Source organism: Tachypleus tridentatus, chromosome 8 (assembly GCF_004210375.1).
Source record: "Tachypleus tridentatus isolate NWPU-2018 chromosome 8, ASM421037v1, whole genome shotgun sequence".
Taxonomy (NCBI): domain Eukaryota; kingdom Metazoa; phylum Arthropoda; class Merostomata; order Xiphosura; family Limulidae; genus Tachypleus; species Tachypleus tridentatus.
In genome coordinates, this window is record NC_134832.1 from 123,128,163 (window position 1) to 123,155,653 (window position 27,491).

The 27,491-nt window shown below is 34.8% G+C and overlaps 1 protein-coding gene across 7 annotated transcripts in view; it reads left to right on the top strand.

Annotated features, from left to right (window-relative positions):
• LOC143223379 (uncharacterized) overlaps positions 1–27,491 on the top strand; it is a 169,670-nt gene that overhangs the window by 135,180 nt on the left and 6,999 nt on the right. For 3 of the 7 annotated variants that reach the window (XM_076451295.1, XM_076451297.1, XM_076451296.1), the window contains one exon: positions 10,457–10,608. The exons of 2 other annotated variants lie outside the window; for them this stretch is intronic. Coding sequence is in view for 1 of the 5 variants with exons in the window: in XM_076451294.1 (XP_076307409.1) it covers positions 25,231–25,233 (3 nt within the window). In the remaining 4 variants the exon portion in view is untranslated. Of the gene's footprint in view, positions 1–4,822; positions 6,150–10,456; positions 10,609–25,132; positions 25,234–27,491 lie in introns of those variants that run through there. 2 more of the 7 variants (XM_076451298.1, XM_076451294.1) reach the window with 2 other exon arrangements.

Sequence of the window (27,491 nt, forward strand, 5' to 3'; positions counted from 1 at the left end):
CTTTCATCATGAATCATAGTAATGGTTCATAATAGGAATAGCAAGGAATTGCACAGAACCCAAATAGAACTTTTAGGCAAAAGACATTTTAAACAGTAAATATTCATTTCAAAGAATAATTTACGGTTTTTACTATTAATTGCTAAGTGTCTTCACATATAAAAATGTACACAAAACTATGTATGGTAGACTTACAAGGAAACGAAAATCCACTCAAAACGGCCAATTTTAATTATTATTACTACTATTCTCTTGACAGCCTGTAACAAAAATGACTTGGTATTTCGTACCTAAATCTTATTACTAAATAAGGTACTGCGAAGGTCGTAGAGTATTGAAAAGTCGATTTGTTTCTTTCATATTTTGCACAAGCTAAAAGTATCATAACTGTATTGTAAACAATGTTATAATTACATATGCAAAAACTGTTGGTTTGGGTTGAGAAAATATTTTACATAGAAGAGCGAACAACGTTTCGACCTTCTTCGGTCATCGTCAGGTTCACAAAGAAAGAGGTAACTGACCGGAAGCTGACCACATGTTTGAAAGGGGTAACTGAGTGTCGGAATATAGAGGGCGGTGATAGATGTTTGAATATATAATTTTATTTATTTTATTATATTAATATCGGTATAAAGGCGTTCCTTTATATTGGTTTATTTTGGGTTTATGTTGTTGTATAAGTAAGGCTTCTTTAATTTTGCGTGTGTTTATGTTTCTTTCTTTATTTAGTATTTGAGTGTTTTCTATGGTTATGCTGTGTTTATTTGACTTGCAGTGTTCGAAAACGTGTGAAGGTGACTTTTTATGTTCTTTGAATCTGGTTTCCATTTTTCTACTTGTTTCTCCAATATAGAAGTCGTGGCAGTTATCACATTGTATTTTATAAATAATGTTGGTGTGGTGTTTGTCAGTGTAGTTTTTACATAGTATAGACCTCAGTTTTGTGCCGGGTTTTTGAATAAATTTGGTATTAATTGGAATGTCATATTTTGTTACTAGTTTTTGCCAAATGTTGGTATGCAGCAGTATATGGTTTCGTGATTTTTTTATTCGTGAGATATATTTACTTTTGTTGGTTGATTTTGCTTTTTGTCTAGGTGTGTGCGTATAATGTTTTCTTCGGTTTATGGAGGAAGTTTATTGATGAAGTATTGTTTTATTTTGTCTAATTCGTGGTTAATTTTATCTAGTGAGCATAGTTTTATGGCTGTGTTTATTTGGTTTCTTAGTATGTTGAGTCTTTGTTTTGTTTCATGTGCTGAGTCCCAAGAAATGTATAGTCCAGTATGGGTGATTTTTCGGTGGATTTCTGTTTTAAATTGTGTATCAGTTCTTGTAATTTTGAGGTTAAGAAATGATATTTGATTGCTTTCTTCCTGTTCGCATGTGAAGTTAATGTTGGGATGTATATAGTTAATGTGATTGAAAAATTAAGTGTGTGTTCTGTAGATATGAATCCTGCAATCGTGTCGTCTACATATCTGTACCAGTATAGTAGTGGATGTAATGCTGTGTTAATTGCTTGTGTTTCAACTTGTGTCATAAAAATATTGGCTAGAACTGGTGATGCTTAGGCCATTTGTTTGTATATAGTTTTGGTTGCTGAACATGAAGTTTGTCTTCATCGTGGTGACCTCTATGAGGGTTGCTAATTGGTTGCTGGGAATGTCTATTAATGGGTTAGGGTCTCGGATATAGAGTTCTAAGGTTATCTTGCAGGCTTCAGCGCATGGGACTTCTGTAAAGAGGGATATAATATCGAAACTGGCCATTAAAACTTTATGATTAAGTTGATTAAGATTAGACTTGATATTAAAAGAGTCTTTGATGAATGAACTGGCTGATATTACATATTTGGAGAATGCCCATGCTATGTATTTAGCAGGATCGTAATTAAACGATTCATATGTGGACAATGGTCATTATTGGTCGTAATGGACAATCTGGTTTATGAGGTTTGGTGATGCCGTATATTCGTGGTGTGCGTGAGTCGGCCTTGCGCAGGTAGGAATAAAGTGTTTTTGAAATTGTGTTGGCTTTTTTCATTTTTAGTAGTATTTTGTTTAATGTGTCTTTGTTGGATTTATGTGTGTTCATTTAAATGTGTTTGTGTCTGATAGGATGTTCTTCACTTTTTGGATGTATTCATTCGTGTTCATTGTAACTATAGCCTTTTCTTTATCTTCTTTTAGAATTTTATGTTTTTGTCTTGTTTTAGGTTTTTAATGGAAATAAATGTCTCTTTTTGTAAGACTGTTTTTTAGCTTTTTGTTATAATTATCTTTCTGACAGACGTCTAGTGTTCTTGTTATAAACGTACGTACGCTATGAAACATGAATTCACAGATAATAATAGTTGAACATTATGCAATTGTGTGTAACATGTAGGTAGCCGATGTTTTCTACACTGCACAACTGATGTCTTTAAGGAACCAACCGCTATGCCATATATGAAATAAAGGGACAAAAAACAAAATCAAATTGTGTTTATAGCAAACTACTATGGAGCAGGGTGTGGAGCAGGGTTAGTGTACCTGCATTGTGAATCCAAGAATTCATGGTGAGCGTATCGTTACCACTAGAACGTGCATCGCACTTTGGATTTGGATTGATCTATTTTAGATTTCGCGCAAAGCTACACGAGGGCAATTTACACTAACCGTCCTCAATTTAATAGTGAAAGGGTAGAGGAAAGGCAGATAGTCATAATCACCCACCTCCAACTCTTGGGCTACTCTTTTACAAACGAATAGTGGGATTAACCTTCACATATAATGCCTACACGATTGAAATGGCAAGGATGTTGAGGGACAAGGATTCAAACCCGCGATGCTCAGATTTCGACTCAAACGCTTTAACCACAAAGCCATGCAAGACCCTGTTTTAACAAGGAATCAGAATTTCTAATCATATTTCTGATAGCTTTGAAATCACAAGTGAACAACATATAGCATTCAGATCCCAAGCACTAAAATGTTTTCCAATAATATTTTTCATTAAGAATTAGAAGCGTATGTCATCGACCAGTTAAAATTTGTGAATACAAATATTGTATGGAAAATTTATTGAATTTTGCAGCTCCATCTACGAACATAAGAGACTTTTCTAGATATCGGCCGAGTGTGATTTACGACGTGTTTCATCAGTACTTAATTACCACAAGCTGAATGTGAACAAAGCGGAATTTAGATTAAACTTAACACTAACATGATAAAGGAGATTATGCTCATTACGTATTAAAGATATATGCTGACATTAGCTGTAGAGTGAAACATTTTTATAGCCTAGAAAAACTGAATTCTCTTCTGGAGTTCGCATTATTACTAATTGTGTATCGTCTTTGCCAGAAGCTCTCTTGTTTATCTAGAACTAATGCATCTTTAAACATGTAAATACAAATGGCTATACCAAAAATACATTAATAACATCATGTTTCACGTGTGCTATACCATAACGGTTAAAGTTAACTGAAATACACAGATTAGTTTCATTCGATTACTATATGAAGCTTATGGTCAGCATTAGGAAGAATAAGAATGTATATATGTACATATATATTCAGCACGCTGTAATGGGTCTTTCTAACTTTTGTTTATAGTAAACACAAGTATAATAACCTTTTTGAGAACATTTATAATAAATTAAAGTAATATTTCATATCAGAATTGTTAACATTTCGAAGCAAAATGTTTTAAATCAAATTTACATGTGTCTATGTATGTAAATATATAGTATTTTTCATGTTTGGTTTTGTTACTTGGCATTTCATTTCTTGCAATAATAGTTTATCTACATGCATGTGTATGGTTATGATGTTTAATAACGTTTTAAAAGCTTTAGAGCTTTATGAACGTTTTTCTGCTGAAAGATAGAACAATGTGTTACGCAGCTACTGATTGGATGCTACTGAATTAAACTACTTTAACATAAAATAGCGAAATGATCAAAGACTCAAGCCAAAATAAACCTTCTTGCTATGATGTACGTTTACAGAAGCACTTTCAAATGTTTAGATGGTCATTTCACCCAAAAAATCAAAATAATAAATTTTGCTTAATTAAAGAGCGCTAAACAAAGTCTGAAGCCTAGCTTCAGACTTTCAGATCGACAGTCAAAGTTACTTTAAAATAATTTACATCGCAACTTTGGTAAAAAAGAACAGTTGTTCCAAAGTAGAAACTCACAATCGAAGTGTACTTAATTTTACTTAACGGTTGACATCAAATATACAATTCCACGTCATCTGTAGATGTCAACAGTTAGTGTTTGTGTACTCCTTTAATAAGGTATACTGTACTATTTCTTCATAATTATTTTGATAAATAGTATTGGTTAGTTCGTTTAACATATCTATTTTTTATTATTCTGATTTTATTAGAGAGATTCTTTTGCATTTTTAGCCTAATGCATGCAGTTAGGAATTACCTAAATCTTGTAGATTGACTGAATCTCGTGCGATATTACTAGGACTATGACCGAAAATATTTTTAACGGCAAGAGTACCAACCGTTGAGTCCTCCGTTGGTACAGCGGTAAGTCTACGGATTTACAACTATAAAAGGAGGACGAAGATAATGCATTTGTTTATAACACTGGCTTTTGTCATGTTGCATGGCCAGGTGGATTAAGGCGTTCGACTCGTAATCTGACGGTCGCGGGTTCGAATCCCCGTCACACCAAACATGCTCGCCTTTTCAGCCGTGGGAGCGTTATAATGTGTCGGTCAATCCTATTATTCGTTGGTAAAAGAGTAGCCCAAGAGTTGGCGGTGGGTGGTGATGATTAGCTGTCTTCCCTCTAATCTTACACTGCTAAATTCGGGACTGCTAGCGCAGATAGCCCTCGTGTAGCTTTGCGCGAAATTCAAAGACCAAAAACCAAATTTGGCATGTTGCAGCTAAGAATATTATAATTGTTTTGTACAATGAATTTCTGGAATTTCAGATTTGTTCTATTTACAGGCACGTGACGTTGAAAGGGTCTACAGGATCAGTGGTAGGCGAAATAAGTAATTTACTTTAAAACTGCTGAAATTTGTAATCAAACTTTTGTTAGCATTTTTATCACAAATCTGCACAAGGGGTAATTACGCTGTGTCTACTTTAGCGTTATGTCCTAAGTTCACCATTGACTCACTGGAAGACAAATTCAGGTATCATAGTCTTCCGCTGGTACAGAGGTAAGTGTACGGATTTACAACGCTAAAATGAAGGTTCGATCCCCCTCAGTGGAATAAGCATATAACCCGATGTGACTTTGCTCTAAGAAAACACATACTCAGATATCATGTATTTTTGTTATTTGTAAATTAACGCTAACAAATGACAAAAATAAAGATAATTATTTGTTTTTGAATTTCCCACAAAGCTACTCGAGGGCTATAAACGCTAGCTGTTCATAATTTTGAAATAATGATTAGAGAGAATGCAGCTAGTCAAAATCACCACTTCTTGTTGATACTCTTTTATCGACCAGAAGTTGGATTGACAGACACGTCATAACGTTTCCACGTTTTTGGATTGAGCATGTTTGGTAACGTGATTTGAACTCGCGACCTGTAGGTCGAGGCCTACTCCCTGTAACAGAATTACTGTTATACGTTTAGTTTAATACCAACGTTTATTTCGATCATATGACGTATATTGTTGGATGTGTATTATGAATGTCCCGATTGTTTTCTATATTTCAGAAGATTTTCAAGAGTAAGAATAAAAAATAATTATTTTACGAAAACGAAAATTTTTGAACATTCGAGAATCTCGTCTTAAACTATACAGACCGACGCGCCAAGAAACATATTATTGGTTAGCTACGATCAGTATGCAATTGGCCTTGGAAACTATAATTGTGATTATCGCTTTTTACTCTAGAAAACTAAAGAATTTGACAGGAACTTTTGTAGATTTCAAACGTTACAAACCGTTTAACTTTAATGGATTACTTTGGACTTCATTATTTCCGTGAAGACATTAAATATCGTCGCCGGAAAAAGTCAGCTTGTCACCGTTGTGGAGCCAGCCAAGAAAAGACGGCTCGAGCTTAAGCGAGGTGTAACAATATCAACTCGGATTTAATTTCCTCATCGTGGACCTGAACCATGGATAAAATATTCACTTCTATATCACATATAGGACTCAGTATTGTCTGTAAGTTTGTAAAACTCTTGTATACAAGACATTATTTGTAATAACCGTTATTATAAATTGTACTATTGTTTGCATAACACAATATATTTGTTTTAAGAAAGAAAACTATGCGTGTATCAATCTTGTTGGCAAATATTATGAAGTTGATACACATCGAAATTCAAATAACTACCGAAATAAAATTTCCAGCTATTTGAAATAGTAATGTGTAAGTACGTAATATAATAAATCGGAGACTTGTCCGAGATAAATTATAATACGTAACAGTTATAAACACTAGGTTATGCTAGGCACTAAAAGTAAAGATAATTTTAATAAAATAAAATAAAAATTACTAAAACTATTGTGGGGTGAGTACATCAAGCGTTTGCTGATTTTACCTGTTCTTGATGATCGAACTTAACTATACACAGACAGCACTTTGTGTAGCTTTGTGCTAATAATAAACAACGACAATAGTCCACTCAGTGGCACAGCGGTATGTTTGAGGACTTACAACACTAGAAATCAGGTGTAGATAACCATTCCGGGCAGAATACACATAGTCCATTGTTTATTTTTGTGCTTAAACGACAAAAAAACTTCTTGGTATATCTAGGTTATGCATTTTACGTTAAGAAGGACTTTAGAATAAAATTGGGTGAAGCTATACAGATTTCGTCTAGAGTTGGGTGCTCCGGAATGGCCAGGTGGGTTAGGGCGTTCGCCTCCTAATTCGAGGATCGCGGATTCAAATCCCCGTCGTACCAAATATGCTCGCTGTTTCAGCCGTAGAGGTGTTATAATGTGATGGTCAATCTCGCTATTCGTTAGTAAAAGAGTAGCCCAAGAGTTGGCAGTGGGTGGTGATGACTAATTACCTTCCCTCTAGTCTTACGCTGCAAGACGGCTAGCGCAGATAGCCCTCGTGTAGCTTTGCGCAAAATTCAAGGAAAAAGAGTTGAGTGCACTTCCCTTAAATAAAATGTAATGATTTATTTTTCTCTAGCATGTAAAACAAGTGACCGTGCACAGTTTCCTGGTGAAAATTCAATTTCTTATTAATAAGAAAAAAATGTACCACTAAAATTAAATATTCAATACCATATGTAACAACTTTTAGAACGAAGCAGAATAGATGTTCGAACTTCGGACAGAAGCAATAAAAACTTAGTTCTAGTTCCGTTACACCCGGAAACAATTATGCTAAACGAGCTACTTTAAGAGGTTCAGTAAAATCGTAATAATAGCTCGTAATTAGGTAAATCACAATATAAATGGCATAATTATTTTTACCGTTTTATCTTAGAGATATAAATAACGTCTGTTAGAATTATGTAGTTCTGTTAAAGACATCAGAGGTATAATTATTTTCTATAATGCCTATTAGTTGCTCGAGGCGTCTTGCGTGTATTGATTCCCGACACTCAAAGAATAGTAATTAAAATATATTTTATTTACACGCATATAAGTTATTAATATTTCAAACATTAAGCCTTATAAATCTAGATTATGTATGTCTTTTAACGTTATTTATTTCATTATATATTTATATAAAACCGCAATTATAGTCTTCCTTCACGACAATGTATTATAGGAAGATTATGGTATAAAAATTTATTCATAAAATATAGTGCCTTCTGCATCCTAAGCCAGGTTAACATTCTTAATCGTACAATTGTATAACTGGTTGACTTTAGGTGTTTCGGAACTACATACGTGAATGAAAAAGTTATCTATAAATCAAATATTTTCTTAATTAAGGTAAATAAATATGCTAAGCGCTTAAGCAAATTGCTTGATATGTATTTGCTTCTATTAATGATATCATATCAGTTCAGAATTTATCATTTTTAATGACGTTGTTAAGCACTTGTCGACAATGGCAAACTGTCGCTTTAGGTGTAATCTTAAATGACTTTATGACAGCCAAGCGTGAGTGTTTGTTTAACCTGTATTTACAACCCGTTACGTGAGCATTTATTCTCATTAAGACGGTAAAGTGCCACTTCTTACGTGAAAAATATTTTAATACCAATCAAGTTTTCAGAATAAGGCGCCCACAGGTGCCTCAGTAGGAATACCGAGGGTTTATAATGCCTAAAATTGGGGTTTGATAGCTATGGTTGGCAGCGAACAGACTGTCCAAATTTTAATTTGTGCTCAAGAACAATCAAACAAAATTTATTACAGTATTTATATCCCTAAGAACAATACCATTTTCTTTTGTTCACTAGAGATCTACTAGCGTTGAAGTCAAAACACACTCATTTAGTTGTTTACGATAACATTTTTCTCAGGTGCAGGGAGGAAGGACATGTGATTACAATAAGATCGTTATTGAGAAAACTTGAGAATAGATGCTTGTTTGTTCTTGAATTTCGCGCAAAGCTACATGAGGGCTATCTGCGCTAGCCGTCCCTAATTTAGCAGTGTAAGACAAGAGGGAAGGTAGCTAGTCATCACCACCCACCGCCAACTCTTGGGCTACTCGTTTACCAACGAATAGTGGGATTTTCTGTAACATTATAATACCCTCATGGCTGAAAGGACGAGCATGTGTGGTGCGACCAGGATTCAAACCCGCGACCCTCAGATTACGAGTCGAAGCCTTAACCCACCTGGCCAAGCTGGGCCAAGAGAATAGATGCATTTTGGCTCGTGTTTTATGTTGTTATTTGTAATTAAGCACAAAAACTACACAAAGGGCTATTTGTGCTCTGCCCACCACGGGTATCGTAACCCGTTTTTAGGGTTGTAAGTCCGCAACCATACCACTGGAGGCGCTAGTGTGTTACTCTGAGTCTGATGGTTAATTTTACATTAACCGTGTGATGTATTAAACTGAAATGATAGGAACATCAATAAACGCTACATATATCCAAAGAGTATAGCTGTACTAAGAGATTTAGTAATTTAAGATTTCTAGTAGTTAGTAATTTAGGATAAAATGAAGACACCGCACTTTCAAACCAAAACATTTGCACTTATTCTTAAACATTTCATGTTTTATTAGCACATGCTATTAAAGAAAATACATATCGTCAGAAAACTATTCGCTAATATTTCTCGTGCAATCAATGGCAGGTGTTTAGGGGCGCTCAATTCGTAATCTGTGGATCGCGCGTTCGAATCTTCGTTGTAGGTTCTACAACTGTATGAAGTAACAATGATAACTTCCTGATTTTTTATAGTATTCATTGCTGACTGAAGAACGGACAAACAACTTCAGATAAATGATTTTTATTTTACCCAACGTTTCGACTTACGCTTTTTTGAGGAACTTTGAAGGTCACAGGTTACAGAATAGTTTTGTAACCTTTGACGCTAAAAGACGTTTGAGTAAGAGTACGTCGGGTTGAATAAAAAATATTTGAAGTTGTTTGTTCGTTCTTCATAGATTTTTTTTTATTAAAGAGTAAATGTGTCTAAGTTTTCGTAAATAAAATTATTAAACGCACATGATAAATTTAGTGTTTTATCCACACATTTCCACTAAACATATAGCAGGTTTTGACGCTCTACATTAAATATTTCACTGACATAAAAATAAAACAACAGATGGTTGAGACAGTTACAAACTACACATGTGTGCGTTGAACTTACTGAAATACGAGAACGATGTGAATGACATGTTAAATTAAGCAAAAAAAAGGCAGCCGTTTATAGAACAAGATTTATGTTTTATTTTTGAAACGAAACTAATTATCCAAACTAGATTGTGGCACATCTTGCGTGATGCTGTGTTAACAGAAAGATCCTGTGGAAGGCGTGCTCCAAACATGTATCAGATCCGCCCTACAGTAAAAGAGGTAGAAAAGAAGGGCCGAGTATATAATTATATTATCCTGAACCAGTTAACTGTTTTATTTCACTTCAAACTTTTTAAAACATAAATTTGATATGAAATGCTCCTCGAATATTTATATAGAAATTTATGTAGAATATGTAAATACGTGCACACTTCCATTGTATTCTCGGTCGATAGTGACGAACGTTCTGACAAAATGAGATTATTATTCCTCTCATTATCAAAATAAAATGACTTATTGCGTATTTTATTTGTTTTTTACATCAAAATAAAACTTCGTGACCAATAGCTTTTTAATTATTGATATTGCTAGATTATGTATATTTTTTTGAGAAGAGAAGATAAAAACAGAACAAATGTATGTGACCTTTGTTTACAACTTGGTGCATTTTCTTTATGCTAGAAAATTGAATGTAATATTGCTGAAGGAAAATTTATGAAACTCACATTCAAATCACTATAAATATTATGTCTCTCGAGCACGCAGTTACGAGTTTACCACTTTTCTGAGTTTTAGGCCCGCTGTTGTCCATCAGGCCTGAAGTAGACAACAGATTCGGTAAATGTTTTGCAGATGATGTTGACAGTGAAAAACAGCGAGGTCTGACTCTACACTACCAACCAACTTCGTTTGTAAGCCAACTGACTGTGTAACAGAGAGATGAATTAGTAAGTAGTTTCATTCCATAAATAAATAAAGAAGTGTGTTTATACCTCATGGACAAGATGTGGCCTTTAAATTAGAGTGCTGGAGTATGAAACCAGTAATTGATCGTTCACGTCTCATTGTCTGAAACCGCGATCCGCATATAAGAATGATGATAAAATATCGCTATTGGAATAGAAAGGTCCAAGAGTTGGTGATGAGTGCTGGTGTCTTCCTTCTAGTCTATCAGCACAAAATTAGGGAAGACTAATGTAGATATCTCTTGTGTAGTTTTATGCAAATATTTTTAAACAAAAAACTAACTATGGTACTCACTTAAACCAAACCAAAGCCTAGCGCAGCGGTCCACAATCACAGATTACCTAAGATCGCAAATGTTTTCATTATATATATGTTTAAGGAGATGTTAAATCCCATCTCATATCGAACTGTATAAACTACACTGCCACTTCATTGCGTGAATATGAGTCGCACTTTAGAGGAGTGTTTTAACAGCAGCATGGTCAAACAAATACAAGCTGATTGAAATAGTCACTGTAATGTGTAACCCTAGCGTAAAGCGAACATTAATTGTAGCTTACAATTTTCCATTTACAGTGAATCTTAGGTAAACGCAGAAAAGCCGTGAGGACATTTTAAAAATTAATCTACCAAAGAAAGTAATGGTAGAGTAATGCAGTTTCCAAACTGATAAAACCATATAGTACACCACCGATGTAAATCGTTCCATCCTTTTAACTCAAGTCTTAGAACTCATTATAATACTTATTAGAACTGTGAAATAATACTACGTTGTGAATCGAAGGTCATATACCATTTTCAGACTGTGGTATTAAGGCAATGTATCAGCTTCTTTGTAAAATTTTTAATGGTCATTCTCTTACTTGGCTCAGTAGCAAGAAAATATATGTCAGCAATCCAGCAATGACCAGCCTTTTTACTGTCTTCGATAATAACAATACTGTAACAATCCTGAATAATTAATTATATATAAGCTTAATCTGATGCAGTGGATAAAGTTAACTGAGTAAACACGGTGAAGCAATGTAAAAAATATTTATGAAAATAAAATCATCTTGGTGTGACGACTATAAACATACTCATAATGAACTTACTGAAGTTTTACCTTTGGATATGTTTAAAATTGAATTTAATGGACATGTTTTATACTTATACGTTGTTCAACCTGATTATTAGTTAACATAGGTGTATGTGATAAAAGTTTTTTATCTTCCCATTTAGACAACAAATAAATGAGTAACTATTTATTTTCTCTTTTGCAATGGTATATATATATATTTATAGCAATTATGAAACAAGATGACTGACTTATTTACTTATTAGTACTGTGGTTGTGGTAACCCGTACCTGCTCTATAGAAGTACGTCCACATGTTAAAGTGATACGTTGTGTGCCTTACGATTCCAGCTCCACCGAATTCATAGAAACTATAGACACACGTAGTAATTGCCCTAGTGTTTAACTAGCGCACGAAGTTCAACTTTATCACTTTGGTGTTTGATAGACATCTTAGTTTAAAACTAGTGGTATAAAACTAAATTTAGAAATAAGAAGTCGTCACAAAATCTCTTAAGGCTCCACCCCACCTCCCGACAGAACTGTTATCATTAACTTATCATTTAACATGGCTTTTGTGTTTATTTAGTAATTAAAATCCACATCTGAACTGATAGGAAGGAGGTATAGAAAATAACCTAAATTTTAAGAGTCTGCTTCCACTGCACGTAGAGTGAAGAGTCAGTGCTATCCTGTTGGACTGTACCATTGGTTTCAACTAAAACATATTACTCGTGTTTGCTTTTTGTTTAATAGTTGCTGATATCAAACTTATATTTTAATGTCATATACCAATAGAATGAACGACAAATCTTTTTTTTTTCTGGAATATATGACATTCTTCAACAACGTGATAAATAAAATACCATATTTTACTCCTTATAAGACACACTTTTCTCTTTAAAAATACCTTGAAAAATCCCTATGTATCTTCCAAGACAGAAGTAATGGGTTAAGACAAGAGGTTAGCTTAAGGTCTATTCCTAACAGCCTCTCGTACAGATCACAATCTCATTACTTACCAATTACAAGTATTTTCAATTACATAAAACATTCAATTTAGCTAATATTGTCCATATACTGTGAAAAATATGATGCATTTGACCATATTTACTCAGTAGGTTGAAAAAAAATCAAAATGTTGATTGCTGAGTCAAAATATTATTATATCACAACCACCAAAATCGCATTCCGCTGAATATCAACACAGAAACATAGAAATAAATAAAAGCCCATAAACCCGAGCGCTTTCGAAAAGTGGATCTTTCTTCTGAAGCAATAAGGTTTTTATTCATTTCTATCAATACTTTTTGAACCTACGTGTTTTTCCAGCTTCATGAACACCAAAACATAATAATTCTGAAAACTTCATTGGAGGATGCATACCAGCAGCCGAAACTTAGGGTGAAGACTAGTTATCAATTGGTATCTCATTAATTTTGTTTGTTTGTTTGTTTGTTTTGGAATTTCGCACAAAGCTACTCGAGGGCTATCTGTGCTAGCCGTCCCTAATTTAGCAGTGTAAGACTAGAGGGAAGGCAGCTAGTCATCACCACCCACCGCCAACTCTTGGGCTACTCTTTTACCAACGAATAGTGGGATTGACCGTCACATTATACACCCCCACGGCTGGGAGGACGAGCATGTTTAGCTCGACGGGGGCGCGAACCCGCGACCCTCGGATTACGAGTCGCACGCCTTACGCGCTAGGCCATGCCGGGCCCCATCTCATTAATAACAACAGAAAAAAGTCACTAAATAATAATTATATATAAATTATCGAATAAACCACTAGTTAAGGAAACGAATTTTTTTATTATTATTTTATTTGTGGCATGTTTGCGGCCAACTACGTAGTGAAAGTGAGAATTTAATTTTTACTTAAAAGTTTAAATTACTAATGAAACTATAATTACTTTTAGCACAAGTTGTTTTAAGTTTAATAAATCCTGAAAATGAATACATTTTAGGCCGTAAAGTTTTGTTTGTGTGTTTGTTTGTTTGTTTGTTTTGGAATTTCGCACAAAGCTACTCGAGGGCTATCTGTGCTAGCCGTCCCTAATTTAGCAATGTAAGACCAGAGGTAAGGCAGCTAGTCATCACCACCCACCGCCAACTCTTGGGCTACTCTTTTACCAACGAATAGTGGGATTGACCGTCACATTATAACGCCCCCACGGCTGGGAGTGCGAGCATGTTTGGCGCGACGTGGATGCGAACCCGCGACCCTCAGATTACGAGTCGCACGCCTTAACGCGCTTGGCCATGCCGTAAAGACGATATTTAAAAATCTGCTAACAAAATATCTTATATTACCCATATGTCTGTATCCACTTAAACATAATATATAAATATCTGTAAATGGTCATATAACATAAGTAGAATTTTAAAATTTCCAAAGGGATACAGAATACTATATTATTCTTGCATCATAATTTTAACCATGAAATTGTATTCATAAAATAACAAAAACATAAAATAACTATATAATTGTATTATGTGCACATTTTGAGACTTGGCCACGACATAAGTTCCATGACCATTTAAAATAATCATTTCAGTTCAAGATATCTAATGTGTTTTGTTTTCGAACAAACACAGGCATGCGAACACTTCTGAAAGCCACTATTTTTAAGTATTTCAAACAGTAAATCTGAAGCATTAGCACTGATAACAGAATTATTACGTAACTGCAAAGCCACATCCAAAATGAATCGAACCTCTGACTTCAGCGTTGTAAATCCGAAGATACTGCTTTCACAGCAGAAGAATAAAAACATGATGTGTTTGAGGAAGTAAAATGTTTTTTCATTTCAACCGATAAATGATAAAGAATCATCTGTACTATAACAATATAAAATTGTCAATAAATTTGTTGTATATTGGAGTATCTCATGAATAAAATAAACGATGTACAGCTGCATATGACAGTATATGATGAAAAAGGTAAACAGCTATATATGACAGTATATAATGAACAAGGTAAACAGCTATATATGACAGTATATGATCAAAAAGGTAAACAGCTATATATGACAGTATATAATGAACAAGGTAAACAGCTATATATGACACTATATGATCAAAAAGGTAAACAGCTATATATGACAGTATATGATCAAAAAGGTAAACAGCTATATATGACAGTATATAATGAACAAGGTAAACAGCTATATATGACAGTATATGATTAACAAGGTAAACAGCTATATATGACAGTATATAATGAACAAGGTAAACAGCTATATATGACAGTATATAATGAACAAGGTAAACAGTTGTATATGACAGAATATATAGGAGATAAACAAGTATTTTTAAGTTTATCCTCCCGTGTAAACACACAACTTATGTTAAGATTAATGTTAAACTATTGAACATATGAGTACATTATATACGGTGAAATAAGGATCTAGAACAATGTCTCACCGGACACAGTCTCATATCCGTGATTACTGACTATCGCTTTAAAACAAACTATCCTTTGAACTTACATCGCTATTCATAGATACAAATTTTGCTAATGTTTATAAATATTCAAGAAGGTTTCTAAATGATGTTTCAATTGTGTGCAATTGCTCCAAGCTTTTGTTTATATGAATTGAATCGTCATATTTTTTGTTTTGTGTTCAGAGAGAATTGCTTTTTGTATAAGTATGACTTTTGTGTTTTATAATAATTTTTGAAAAGTTTTATTTTTTGTATTCAACTGAAACAAAATGTGTTTGACAATTTTTGTTATTGAAATAGAACCATTTCTCTCTAATAACACGTCAATGTTATGCAACAAAGTGCTGAATTTTTTGCAATAATATGTCATATCTCACCTTGAAAAATACAAACTATAATTACCAAATTACCAGGATATGTGAAACGTGTATATGTAGTGTTACAAAAACTATTGTGAAGTTTGTAGGAGACATTCAAAAACAAACAAATGAACAGTTACCCGTAATCCCCAGTTTATCAGTGTTTGCAGATTATTGAATGTTTGAGATTAGGGCATTATGTTGTAGTTACCATAGCAGCCGGTTGGATATAACTTTTGTAACAGTGGATTTCCACTGTGTCGGAACCAGAAAGGAGAAAGAAGTTGAATAACTGAGTCAGGTAGGAGATAAGAAGGTTAGATATGTTTCTAATCAAGTAGCTACTGATTTCATCAGAGCCAAGGATTCATTTTTAAACGTTTGGTATGAAACTTAGTGCTGTTAATTAACGTTTTAACTAAGGGGACTTTAGTTTTTATAAATTGCTATATGTATATCCGCGGTTAGTTTCCTGGTGTTTGCGATTTTCTAATGGTTCGAGAAGGCGCTGTAGTTTTTATTATTTGAGATATTAAATGTGATATCACGAGCCAATAATTGCCCTAGATCCTGAGATGTATTACCCTGGTTGGAACACATCTATTACAACTACTATTTAGATACAACTATTTAATATCGCCTTCCATATTATCATAGACACAAAAGGTAATGTGAGATGAGTTAAAGCAGAGGTTATTATGGGTAGGTTTAAGATATCTTGGGAACCATTAGAGCGAGTGTGGGTTATAATATACAATTCTATTATTGTTATTTGATCTGCAAGTAAAATATTGATGTTTTACGTTTCTTTCCTGGCCCGGCATGGCCAAGCGTGTTAAGGCGTGCGTCTCGTAATCTGAGGGTCGCGGGTTCGCATCCCCGTCGCGCCAAACATGCTTGCCCTTTCAGCCGTGGGAGCGTTATAATGTGACGGTTAATCCCACTATTCGTTGGTAAAAGAGTAGCCCAAGAGTTGGCGGTGGGTGGTGATGACTAGCTGCCTTCCCTCTAGTCTTACATTACTAAATTAGGGACGGCTAGCGCAGATAGCCCTCGAGTAGCTTTGTGCGAAATTCAAAAACAAACTAACAAACAAGTTTCTTTCTTAAGTTCGTGCAAAGCCACAAAAGTGCTATATGCGTAAGCCGTCCCTAATTTAGCAGTGAAAGACTAGAGGAAAAGGAGCAAATGAACATCACTCACCGCCAACTCTTAGGCTACTATTTTACCAACAAACAGTGGGATGTATCATTACATTATAACACCCACACAGCTGAAAGGGCAAACTTATTCCGTGATTCGAAGTCCAGCAGAAAACAAAGCATATTGTGAGTCGAGCATCCTAACCATCACGCCATGCTAACCCTGACTTACGTTTAAATAATCTAGAGTAATTGCACGTAAATTTGAGCTTAAAACTGACTGGAAAAAGTAGTACGAGATGTAGTTTTAGGAGAAATACTTAACTCGTTTTTTAAGCCTAGTTGATATCCAGTAAAGGATCTCGTGTGGTCGCGGTTTGTTGATGTACATTCAGGAGTAATTTTTGCAGCAAGTGCAAATAAAAGGAAATAAGTACTAAATAACAGTAGCTACGTGCTAAAACTTAGGCTTAATAAATGAGTTTAGTTTCACTTTATTTTTTATATTTTATATGTAATTAATTATTTAGAAGCATTTTCGACAAACACAGATCAGTATTGTATCCTAAACCAAGTCGGTTTTACGTTGAACATAGAAAGACATTTTCAAGGGTATTTTATATCGATATCTCTATGTTTGTATCTGTCAGTTGTTGGTTTTTTTATAGAAAATGATGCTGATATTTCTTTATATATCATAAATTTTGATTGTCAAGTTTAACAATTTTGATAAAAATCGCTCGTGCTAAATTGTACATACAACAAGATAATTACTTTATTGTTTCGTTCATTAGAATCGAAATAAAGATCCTGTGATAGAAGTAATTTATAGCAATATACAACGAAGCTAGGTGTGGCTCAGTAGTTAGTGTGCCAGAGTCATGAATTAAAGGATTCATGGTGAGCGTATTGTTACTACTAGAATGTGAATCACACTTTGGATTTCGTTTGATTTTTTTTTTCAAATTTCACGCAAAGTTACAGGAGGGCTATGCATGCTTACCTTACCCAATTTAACAATGAAAGACTAGAGGGAAGGCAGATAGTCATCACTACCCACAGTTAACCCTCGGAATACTTTTTTACCAACGAATTGGGGAGATTGAAAATATACATTGTAAAGCCACACGAGGGAAAGGACGAGCATGTTTGGTGGGATGGGAATTCGAACTCGCGACCCTCATATTGCAAGTCAAGCACCTTAACCATATGGCCATGCCGGGTCTCCGCACTTTGGAGCTTTGGATGCGGGATAAAAGTGACAGTCAAATACCACTCTTCAGTATGTGAAGATTAATCCAAAGGGTGGAAAAGGGTATTATTATCTAGCTAAGCTGCGAACCTGCCACCCCTCTAATAGTTTTGTTTGTTTTTTTTGTTTGTTGTTAAGCGCAAAGCTGTATAATGGACTTTTTGTGTTGTGCCCACAACGGGTATGGAAACCCGATATTTAGCGTCCAGAGACTTATGGCTAAAATACTAGAGGTTCCTCGCTAATATATTAGTGCAAAATTAATTACGGCTGCACAAAGTCAGTACTATGTGCGAAGATTCAAAGCTGACAAACATTTTTGAAGGAAAAGGAATCGGAGATGCTATACTTCCCATATAATGTTCAGGTTTTTCATTCGTAGAAAAATATACTTACAAGCTCTAACTACTTTTAAACTCTGTTATTTGCAGGTGATTCTTAATGAAATCAATATAACGATCTGTATGCAAGGTATTCGAAAAGCGGGTAGAATTAAGAACAGATGTTGTTTTTATATATTTGTATAGGTAACCATTGTTTAAACACTATAATGAAAATCAGTATTTGAGTTTGGAAGGCCAGTGTCATTCTGCAAAATAATAACAAAATCATTGTTTCCTTTAATTCACAAAACATTAGTTTAGTCAAGTCGTTAGTAACCATTGTTTACAGAAACAACTGTGGAAAATCATTCTTTTCTTTAAATCATAGAATATTAGTTTAGACAAGCTATTAGTAAGTATTGTTTGGGACGCTTTCGTGAGCCCCTCAGTGGCACAGCGGGCATGTCTGTGCTTTTGCAAGGTTGAAAACCTGATTTTGATACTCATGGTGGGCAGAACACAGAAAGCCCATTGTGTAGCTTTGTGCTTAATTTCAAACAAAACTCTTCTGTAAAATAAACCGTTGTTTTGTTTATAATCCATAGAACATTAGTTAAATCAAGCCAATAGTAACCACTGTTTGCAGACGCTTCTGTGGATAATTACAGTTTCAGATAGATGGTTTCGTGGTGTACACACATGAACGATAAAGGTAACTAACCGTTATACGTGTCGCGACTATGCACGTGAGATATCTGCGTTCTTTATTCACTATAATTTGTTTAATCGTTCAGGTGATGACAGCCAATTACAATTTATATATTATTGTTGTGGCCTAAATAATAAACTCTTAAGAAGTAACGGATTAACGAACTTTTTCAAGATCACATATTTATCCTGATAAAGATAAAATCAACTGAATATTTCTGATCTTAGCCATCCTTCTTGAAAAAAAAATGTTCGTTGGGAAACAAGAAATTGCACTTGATTTAAAAATTCAGCCATAATGTCATTGATTTCCTCTGGGTTGCACAACTCCTCGTGCGTCACACAGTATCGCCAATTCAACTTGGTCCTAAGTTTGATGTACCGAAACGTTTACATTCCTTTCATTCTTCAACTGGTTCCTCTCTAATGACACCACATTTTTATCTGTAAACACCTGTGTATGTTTCATTACCACAGTAAGATAATCCTCTCCCTCAAAACATTAACGTAGTTCAATGAATGACTTGAGTTTTGCGCAAAGCTGCGCGAAGGTTATCTGCGCTAGCCATCTCTAATTTAACAGTGAAAGACTAGAGAGAAGGCAACTAGTCATCACCATCCACCGCCAACCCTTGAACTACTCTTTTACCCACTAATAGTGGGATTAAGCATCACTTTATAATGCTCCCGTAGCTAAAATGGCGAGCATGTTTGGTGGGATAGGAATTCGAACCCAAGAACTAAGGATTTCGAGTCAAATGCTCTAACCACCTGGTCATACTTGAATGAGACCTAATCACCTGGTCATACTTGAATGAGCCCTAACCACCTGGCTATAGTTGAATGAGCCCTAACCACCTGGCCATATTTGAATGAGCCTTAACCACCTGGCCATACTTGAATGAGCCCTAACCACCTGGCCATACTTGAATGAGCCCTAACCACCTGGTCATACTTGAATGAATATGAGCTTTCAAAACGGCCCGGCATGGCCAAGTGAGTTAAGGCGTTTGACTCGTGATCTGAGGGTCGCAAGTTCGAATCCTCGTCGCACCAAACATGCTCGCCTTTCAGCCTGGGGAGAGGCGTTATAATGTTCGGTCAATCCCACTATTCGTTGGTAAAAGAGTAGCCCAGAAATTGGTGGTGGGTGGTGATGACTAGCTGCCTTCTCTCTAGTCTTACACTGCTAAATTAGGGACGGCTAGCGCAGATAGCCCTGGAGTAGCTTTGCGCGAAATTCAAAAACGAACAAATAAACAAACAAACAAAAGCTTTCAAAACTAATAGTGTATATGGTATTAAGTGATTTTAAAATATTTCTTTGGGAGAAGGGAACATCTGATTTCTTTAATCTGCGCTTAACCAATGAAAGGAGTCATATAATACAATTAATAGTAATTAATAGTAAAGGGAAAAATCATATATTTTAAACATAGCACAAAAACATAAGATACTTTGTGCGCTATAACTTGTTTCATTTCTTCTCATTTTCAGAGACGATATTCTAATATACAGTTGTAAGCTGTGTTTTCCAATGTTATAAGTTTATTTGTAAGTTCGGCGTACTATTAATCTTAAAACTTTTGTTCAAACATTGTTTATAAACGTAGATCTACTACTTGTATGAAAGTGAACATAGCTTGTAGCAAACGTTATATCGTTACGTGGACTGAACTTCGCATCATTTAAAAAAATATATCCAATGACAGGATATGTTACGACACTGATGCCAGAAGTGGAATTATTTTAGTGAAAACAAAATAAAACGTTGATCAAACTTAAACTTTCAAGGTGAACACTTGGCACAAAGCAAGGTGGAAACCCGATAAAAATAATAAGACAATGGAAAGAAGAAAAAAAAGAGACAGAAAATTGGAATAACAATTAAAAGAAGACCAAAAAGAAATGTATAGAGAATTAAGAAATAAGAAATGGAAATTTAAGAGATAAGGTAAAGAAAGATGTACAATAATCAAAGAAGAATTACAAACGAAAGTATATTTGTTAACACACAAACTAAATGAAGGTGTTGAAGATTTACTGGGATTACAACACCAATATTAACGAAGTACAGAAAGGCTGTAACAACCAAATAAAAACAGTAGAGAAAGGTATCAAGGAAATGCAAAAAGGTTATATAGATCGAATATGAACACGTACTGAACACAGTAGGATTTGTTATGCATACTAGAAGGCTTGTTATGCTCGAAATGGGAAGACATTCATAGACATAAACCTCAACAGTTGGCGTTTCCATAGTATTTACATTCCGTAACACTCCACAACTTCCACTAATTGAACACTTAGGTTTTAAGAAGACAATGGAGAGATTACGAGATATTTTCTATTTAGCTGAGTGCCGGACATGTGTAGAGTATAGGTGTCAATCTTGTGAAATATAATTATGAAAGAAACATCATGATCCACTGAAACTACTTTATTGGAGTATAGTTTGAAAGAATTACTGTCAATATGCTTACCTTCCTGCTACAGAATAACAGTGGGAATAAATACATCATAGTTGTGATGGATTATTTTACCAAAGTACCAGAATGTACAGTTGCTAACCAGGAAGCAGAAACTCTAGCAAGAAAATTCGTCAAATAACTTGTTTCAAGATCTGGTATAGCAATGGAACTTCGTTGATATCACAGAGTAAACTTTGAATCAGTCTTATTTGTAGAATTGTATCAGACTCTTGAACAAAGCAGATCAGGTCAACGGTTCTTCTCATCTGTCCATTAACAGGATGATGGAGAGGTATAAATGTAAACTTTAATAAAATCAGTCATCTATTTTTGTAGGTAAACATAAGAAAATCTGGAATCAAGATATTACATTGACACTTTTGAGTTATCAAACATCAGTACACAAAACTAAAGGCAATACACTATTATAGCTAGTATCTGGGAGAAAACTTAAAAGTTCCATTGGACCTTTCATACTCACAAGTGGGGATAGTTACTTAACTATTAATATTACACATAATTTTATCAGAAAAGGCTTAAATCAGCAAGCGATAAAATGAAAAGTTGCTTTGGTGTTCATGCTTGGTTACATCAAGGTGATGTGATATGGCTGTACATTCTCCTCCACAAGAGAAAGCTCGGCATGACCAAGTGGGTTAAGGCGTTCGACTCGTAATCTAAGGGTTGCGGGTTTGAATCCCCGTCGCACCAAACATGCTCACCCTTTCAGCCGTGTGGGCGTTATAATATGACAGTTAATCCCATTATTCGTTGGGAAAAGAGTAGCCCAAGAGTTGGCGGTGGGTGGTGATGACTAGCTACCTTTCCTTTAGTTTTACACTGTTAAATGAGGGAAGGCTAGTGCAAATAGCCCTCATGTAGCTTTGCGCGAAATTCAAAACAAACCAAACCAAACCGCAAGAGAAAGAACAAAGTCAACGAGCTGGAAAGGTACATCTGTTGTACTGAAAAGAATCAAGGATATGGTTTACAGGATCCAGAAAGGTAGCTGGTTAAACCAAAGGTCATCCACTATGATTGCCTTTGGAAGTCCATCAGTGGTAAAATAGCGAATTGGGTAACTCCAGAAGAGGACTTGCAAACAGAAAGTTAATGCAGTGACAAGTTTTGGGTTCCTGTCGAGACCACTTTCGGAGAATCACCAAGAGAATAGAGGCACCAGCGGATTCATTCTAACTTCATACCCAGGAGAAACTCTCCCAGTATTAAGATAATTAGTAACCATAACGGACAAGAAAAATGTATTCTAAATTCGGCTGGTATGGGTATTAAAACTATAATTAAAATATAGTACAGAACAACATTTCGACCATCTTAGATAATCTTCAGGTTAAGAAAGAGAGTTAGTAACTCTCAAGGGACAAGAAAATATCCCAACTGTATATCATAAGGCTTGGAAGAAACACATTAAAAAACTTGATGAAAGTAGAGCTTAGCAATACTGTTTTTGATTTTTTTACTATGATTATTCAAGAGACTCCGATTCACACTGCAGGAAGAAGGTAGTGTCGTAAATTATATTTGTAACGTTATAACATTCGGTCAATTCTACTATTTATTGGTAAACAATTAGCCCAAGTGTTTACGGTGAGTCGTGATGACTAGGTGCCTTTTCCTTAACCTTCAACTGCTAAAGTAGGGACGGCTAGCGCAAATCGCCCTCGCATAGCTTTGCGCGAAATTTAAAACAAACTAACGGAATCCTCGGTTTAGCATCTTGAGTCAGTAACTTTATAGCAGTTCAGCCGCAAGACATAGTGAGCAAACTTGACGTTATTTTCGCCAAATAATCCAGAAAAAGCTGTCCAACGTTAACATACATTATAACAGCACATTTTTTTTAAAAACCCTGTGCTGTATTTGTTGTCAGGGCAAACGTAATGAAGGCTTATTAAATTTTAATAATAGTGAAAAACTAGTGTAACTTTTTTTTTTACTTGAGACTCTTAAAAAGCCTGAAGTCGTCTATATAATTAAAGACTGCTGTTACTGTGTTTCACAATACGTAACCAGCATTTAACACGTAAAAACTGGCAGTAAAATATATAGAAAAATATATTATTAGGTCATATAAGTTTTTTGGATTTATAAAATTTTTCTTTTTCTGACCAGGAATACATTAGAGTACTTAGGCATTAATTTATATGATCAAATCTGTAAGTTTGTGAGGAAGCTACGACTTATAACATTAGATATATTTTGTACACAAATTAACATAGCTGTATGTTGGAGACTTTGTAAAGTGTATTTCACGATAATATACGTAAAAAGGAGGATAATAGACAAATTTTTAAATAGTTTTACAACTAATTGTAGAGGTAAAATATTAGCAGCAATTTTAATTCATTCATTTCAGAAACTGACCAGTATTTTAATTTTCTACAAAGACATAAACCTGCTGTCTTTTTATTCTGATAAGAAACTAATTCTTTCAAAATAAGCTAACAAACACAAATCTTATCATACGTCTAAATTAATTTGAAAATAGTAAATTAAGTATGGCAACTAAACACATGATAAACCATTCAGTATCATAGCTGGACTTTTATTTACCTGATAACAAAGTTGGACTAGCTATTTGTATCGCACATATGTCCATATAGATTGAACAAAGCTGGACTAGCTATTTGTATCGCACATATTTCCAAAGAGATTGAATATATGAGAAAAATAGAAAAAAATACACAAAGTCTTAATCTTATAAAAAATATTTATTTAATTTAAGTCTCCCGATAGGTTAGCAGGGATATCAATTTCCGTGATGGATAGAGAGCAGATTGGCCAATGGAAGAAGTTTTCTTAAGACTGTTGAGGCTTAAAGATATTGATCAACCAATGAAAGCATTTCACTTAAGAGCGTTGAGGCTTAAACTTAATAATCGTTTCAAATAAAACGTAAGAATGACATTTAAAACTTTAGTTTTATCCCCCCGTCACACCAAAGATATACATCCTTTCAGCCGTGGGGGCGTTATAATGTGCCGGCCAATCCCCACTATTCGTTGGTAAAAGAGTAGCCCAGGAGTTGGCGGTGGGCGGTGATGACTAGCTGCCTTCCCTCTAGTCTTACACTGCTAAATTAGGGACGGCTAGCGCAGTTAGCCCTTGTGTAGCTTTGCGCGAAATTAACAAACAAACAATCAGTCAAATTCTCTGTAAAAGCATAGCGAGCTTCACAAAACGGTCTCGGTTGCTAATCATCTCGAATACTATAACATTTACTTACTTGTGATTCTATTTAAAACAAAACCTGGATTAAGGAAATAAAAGATATATTATTATGAGGAGTCTATAAAAATGCAATTTAAAGTTTTTCATTAAGTTCTTTCATGACCACCAAACGGATTTGTTGTTGTTTTTCTTTACAAGTTAGCGTTTAGAGCTTTATGTCATTAGCTGAGTTCAGTCTAATCTTGCCGGAGGTCATCATTAAGTTTCTCAGTCATTCACAAGAGAGACTATCACATCAACCTTATTAACACAGACAAATGTCTTCAGAGCTTTGAATGGTGATAACTTCAGACTTATTATTGGACAATTATATTGATGACGTGCACAACTAAAATGGTCTATTAGGTTCTGAAATATATGAACAAGTTTTACAACCTTGTTTTGTACATCATTAGTATATAAGAAAGGTGAATTTTCTCAGCCTGAGGAACCAAAGTAGACCTATATAAGGTGCCTACTATGGATATGAATATTCATTACAATAGGCCCAACATCTAAACCAACACTTGTATACACAGACGTTTTAGGAATCTTTGTAAAACATTTTTTAGTATTTGATTTCTTCCCAAGTGTGTTTAGCATTCTAGAAAATGGTAAGTGATATTAATTTCCTAGATCTTTTAGACGAATGAGTCTATAGTTTCAACTGCGATTTTCAGGGAACCTAAAGGAACCAGTGCTGTACATTTCAGCACACTAAATAAGGCGAATCAACTTCATTTATATTAAATTTAAAGCTAAACATTTCTGTTACTCAACAAAATGTAATATCTTCATAAAGGACACGTTTCTCTACGTATTTTAAACACATTAAATGATTATTGTTGTTTTGAATTAAGCGCACTGGACTGTCTTTGGTCTTCCCACGACGGGTATCGAAACCCAATTAGTAGCGTTATAAGTCCTCAGACACAACGCTGTGCCACTGCGGAGCTACATGTAATAGTGTAAGACGAACAGAAGATTTTTCAATTACGTTATATGTTTGCTTGCTGTTGGCGAGAATAGTTCGTCAGAGAATTGAGAAAGTAAACAAATGATCCTTTTTTTTTTAAAGGACGACATCTTGTGTTTGATATGTTAAATACAGGTTTTATGGGTATTTATAAAGCGAACGTGTTGGAAGAACGTTCAAGCTGTATCAGTTGCATTTCTTAAAATGGATAAGAAGTTGAACAAACAAGCTGATTGAAATCATTTTACTTCAAAATATTTCCTCTTGTGTATTTAGTATTTATTTATTTTCCTTCTGTTACTAGCGACTTGGTATCACTACAAAGCTCAATCTAATTCATCTTCTGTCGTCAGAATGACAGATTAGACTTCATACTTATTTTTAATATCCTACATAGGCATAGGATGTTAACGTAAGGGGATTAAATATCTATACTCATTAGAAATTAGTAATTTAGTAGCATAAGTGCTGCATATTATTCAAATCCCACATAAGTATTGACTCATTTTGGTTAATAAAAGACATAAAGGCCCGGCATGGCCAGGTGGTGAAGGCACTCGACTCGCAACCTGAGGGTCGCGGGTTCGAATCCCAGTCACACCAAACATACTCGCCCTTTCAGCCGTAGGGGAGTTATAATGTGACGGTCAATCCCACTATTCGTTGATAAAAGCGTAGTCCAAGAGTTGGCGGTGATGTGGTGATGACTGACTAGCTGCCTTCCCTCTAGTCTTACACCGCAAAATTAGGGATGGCTAGAGCAGATAGCCCTCGTGTAGCTTTGCGCGAAAATTCTAAACAAAACAAACAAACAGAAGACAAATATAAATACCGTACATACTAGATGTACTTTCGCAGGGTCCCCGAAAATGCTGTATTTCAAGAGTAAGTTAAACAATTATTAAGAGTAACAAATATTTTTATTTCTTGTCTTTGAAGTTCATGTGTCATGCTGTATTGTAACCTACGGAGTGCATAATCTTCTCGTGATTCATAGCACGCGCACGTTTTACTGACATTACGACAGTACAAATTACAACGTTAAGCGTTCGTTATGTAATGCCACTTTGGTGTCTACCGACTGACAAACAGAGAACACGCTACAGTATAGCGGTGCGAGTGGTTAAAATAAATGACTCTTCCAGGCGGCCTTGGGCCCTCTTTCGGGGAAATAATACTAAGGTACTTGGTTGGGCTATTACGACCTGACTTTGGTCGAAACTACGGTTCGAACTTGGTCATATTATGGGCTTTGTAGTTTACCCAGAGATACTGCTTGTATCTGTATGGTTAAATACCACATCTTTGTTTATTTGTTACTTGCTACGAGCTGTTATGTTAATACTCTCTATGTTACTTTACCCATTTGCAGGTACATAGAACCAAAATTAACTTAATTGGGTCTGCTTTGCTATTTGTATATATATATCGTCTTGATTTGTCACAAACACTGTACAATTTTACAAATTCTGTTACAGATGTGATGTTTATCGATATTTGTGAAAAAACAAAACAAGAAAACAAAAGAGTAAACTTAACGTATAAGCACATAGAACACAGAAATGAGTTCTGGATTGCTTATGTCACAGAACTAATCTGTAACAAGTAAAAACTAGAACAGAATATTTTTAGTTAATGGAGCATTAATACTATAGCTTTGTATTTTTAAGTGTCTCTTGCACAAGAGAAAGTATTCAATGGTTTTCAAGAATACATATTACCAAGGACTCGAAAGCCTTGATTTCAACTTAATGTTGTTTTAAAACGATCTCTTTGGATAAGCAGTAACCTTCTCACAACAAGGAAAACAAATTAATATATTAAGATGTTGATTGGTTTGTTTTGAATTTCGCGCAAAGCTACACAAGGGCTATCTGCACTAGCCGTCCCTAATTT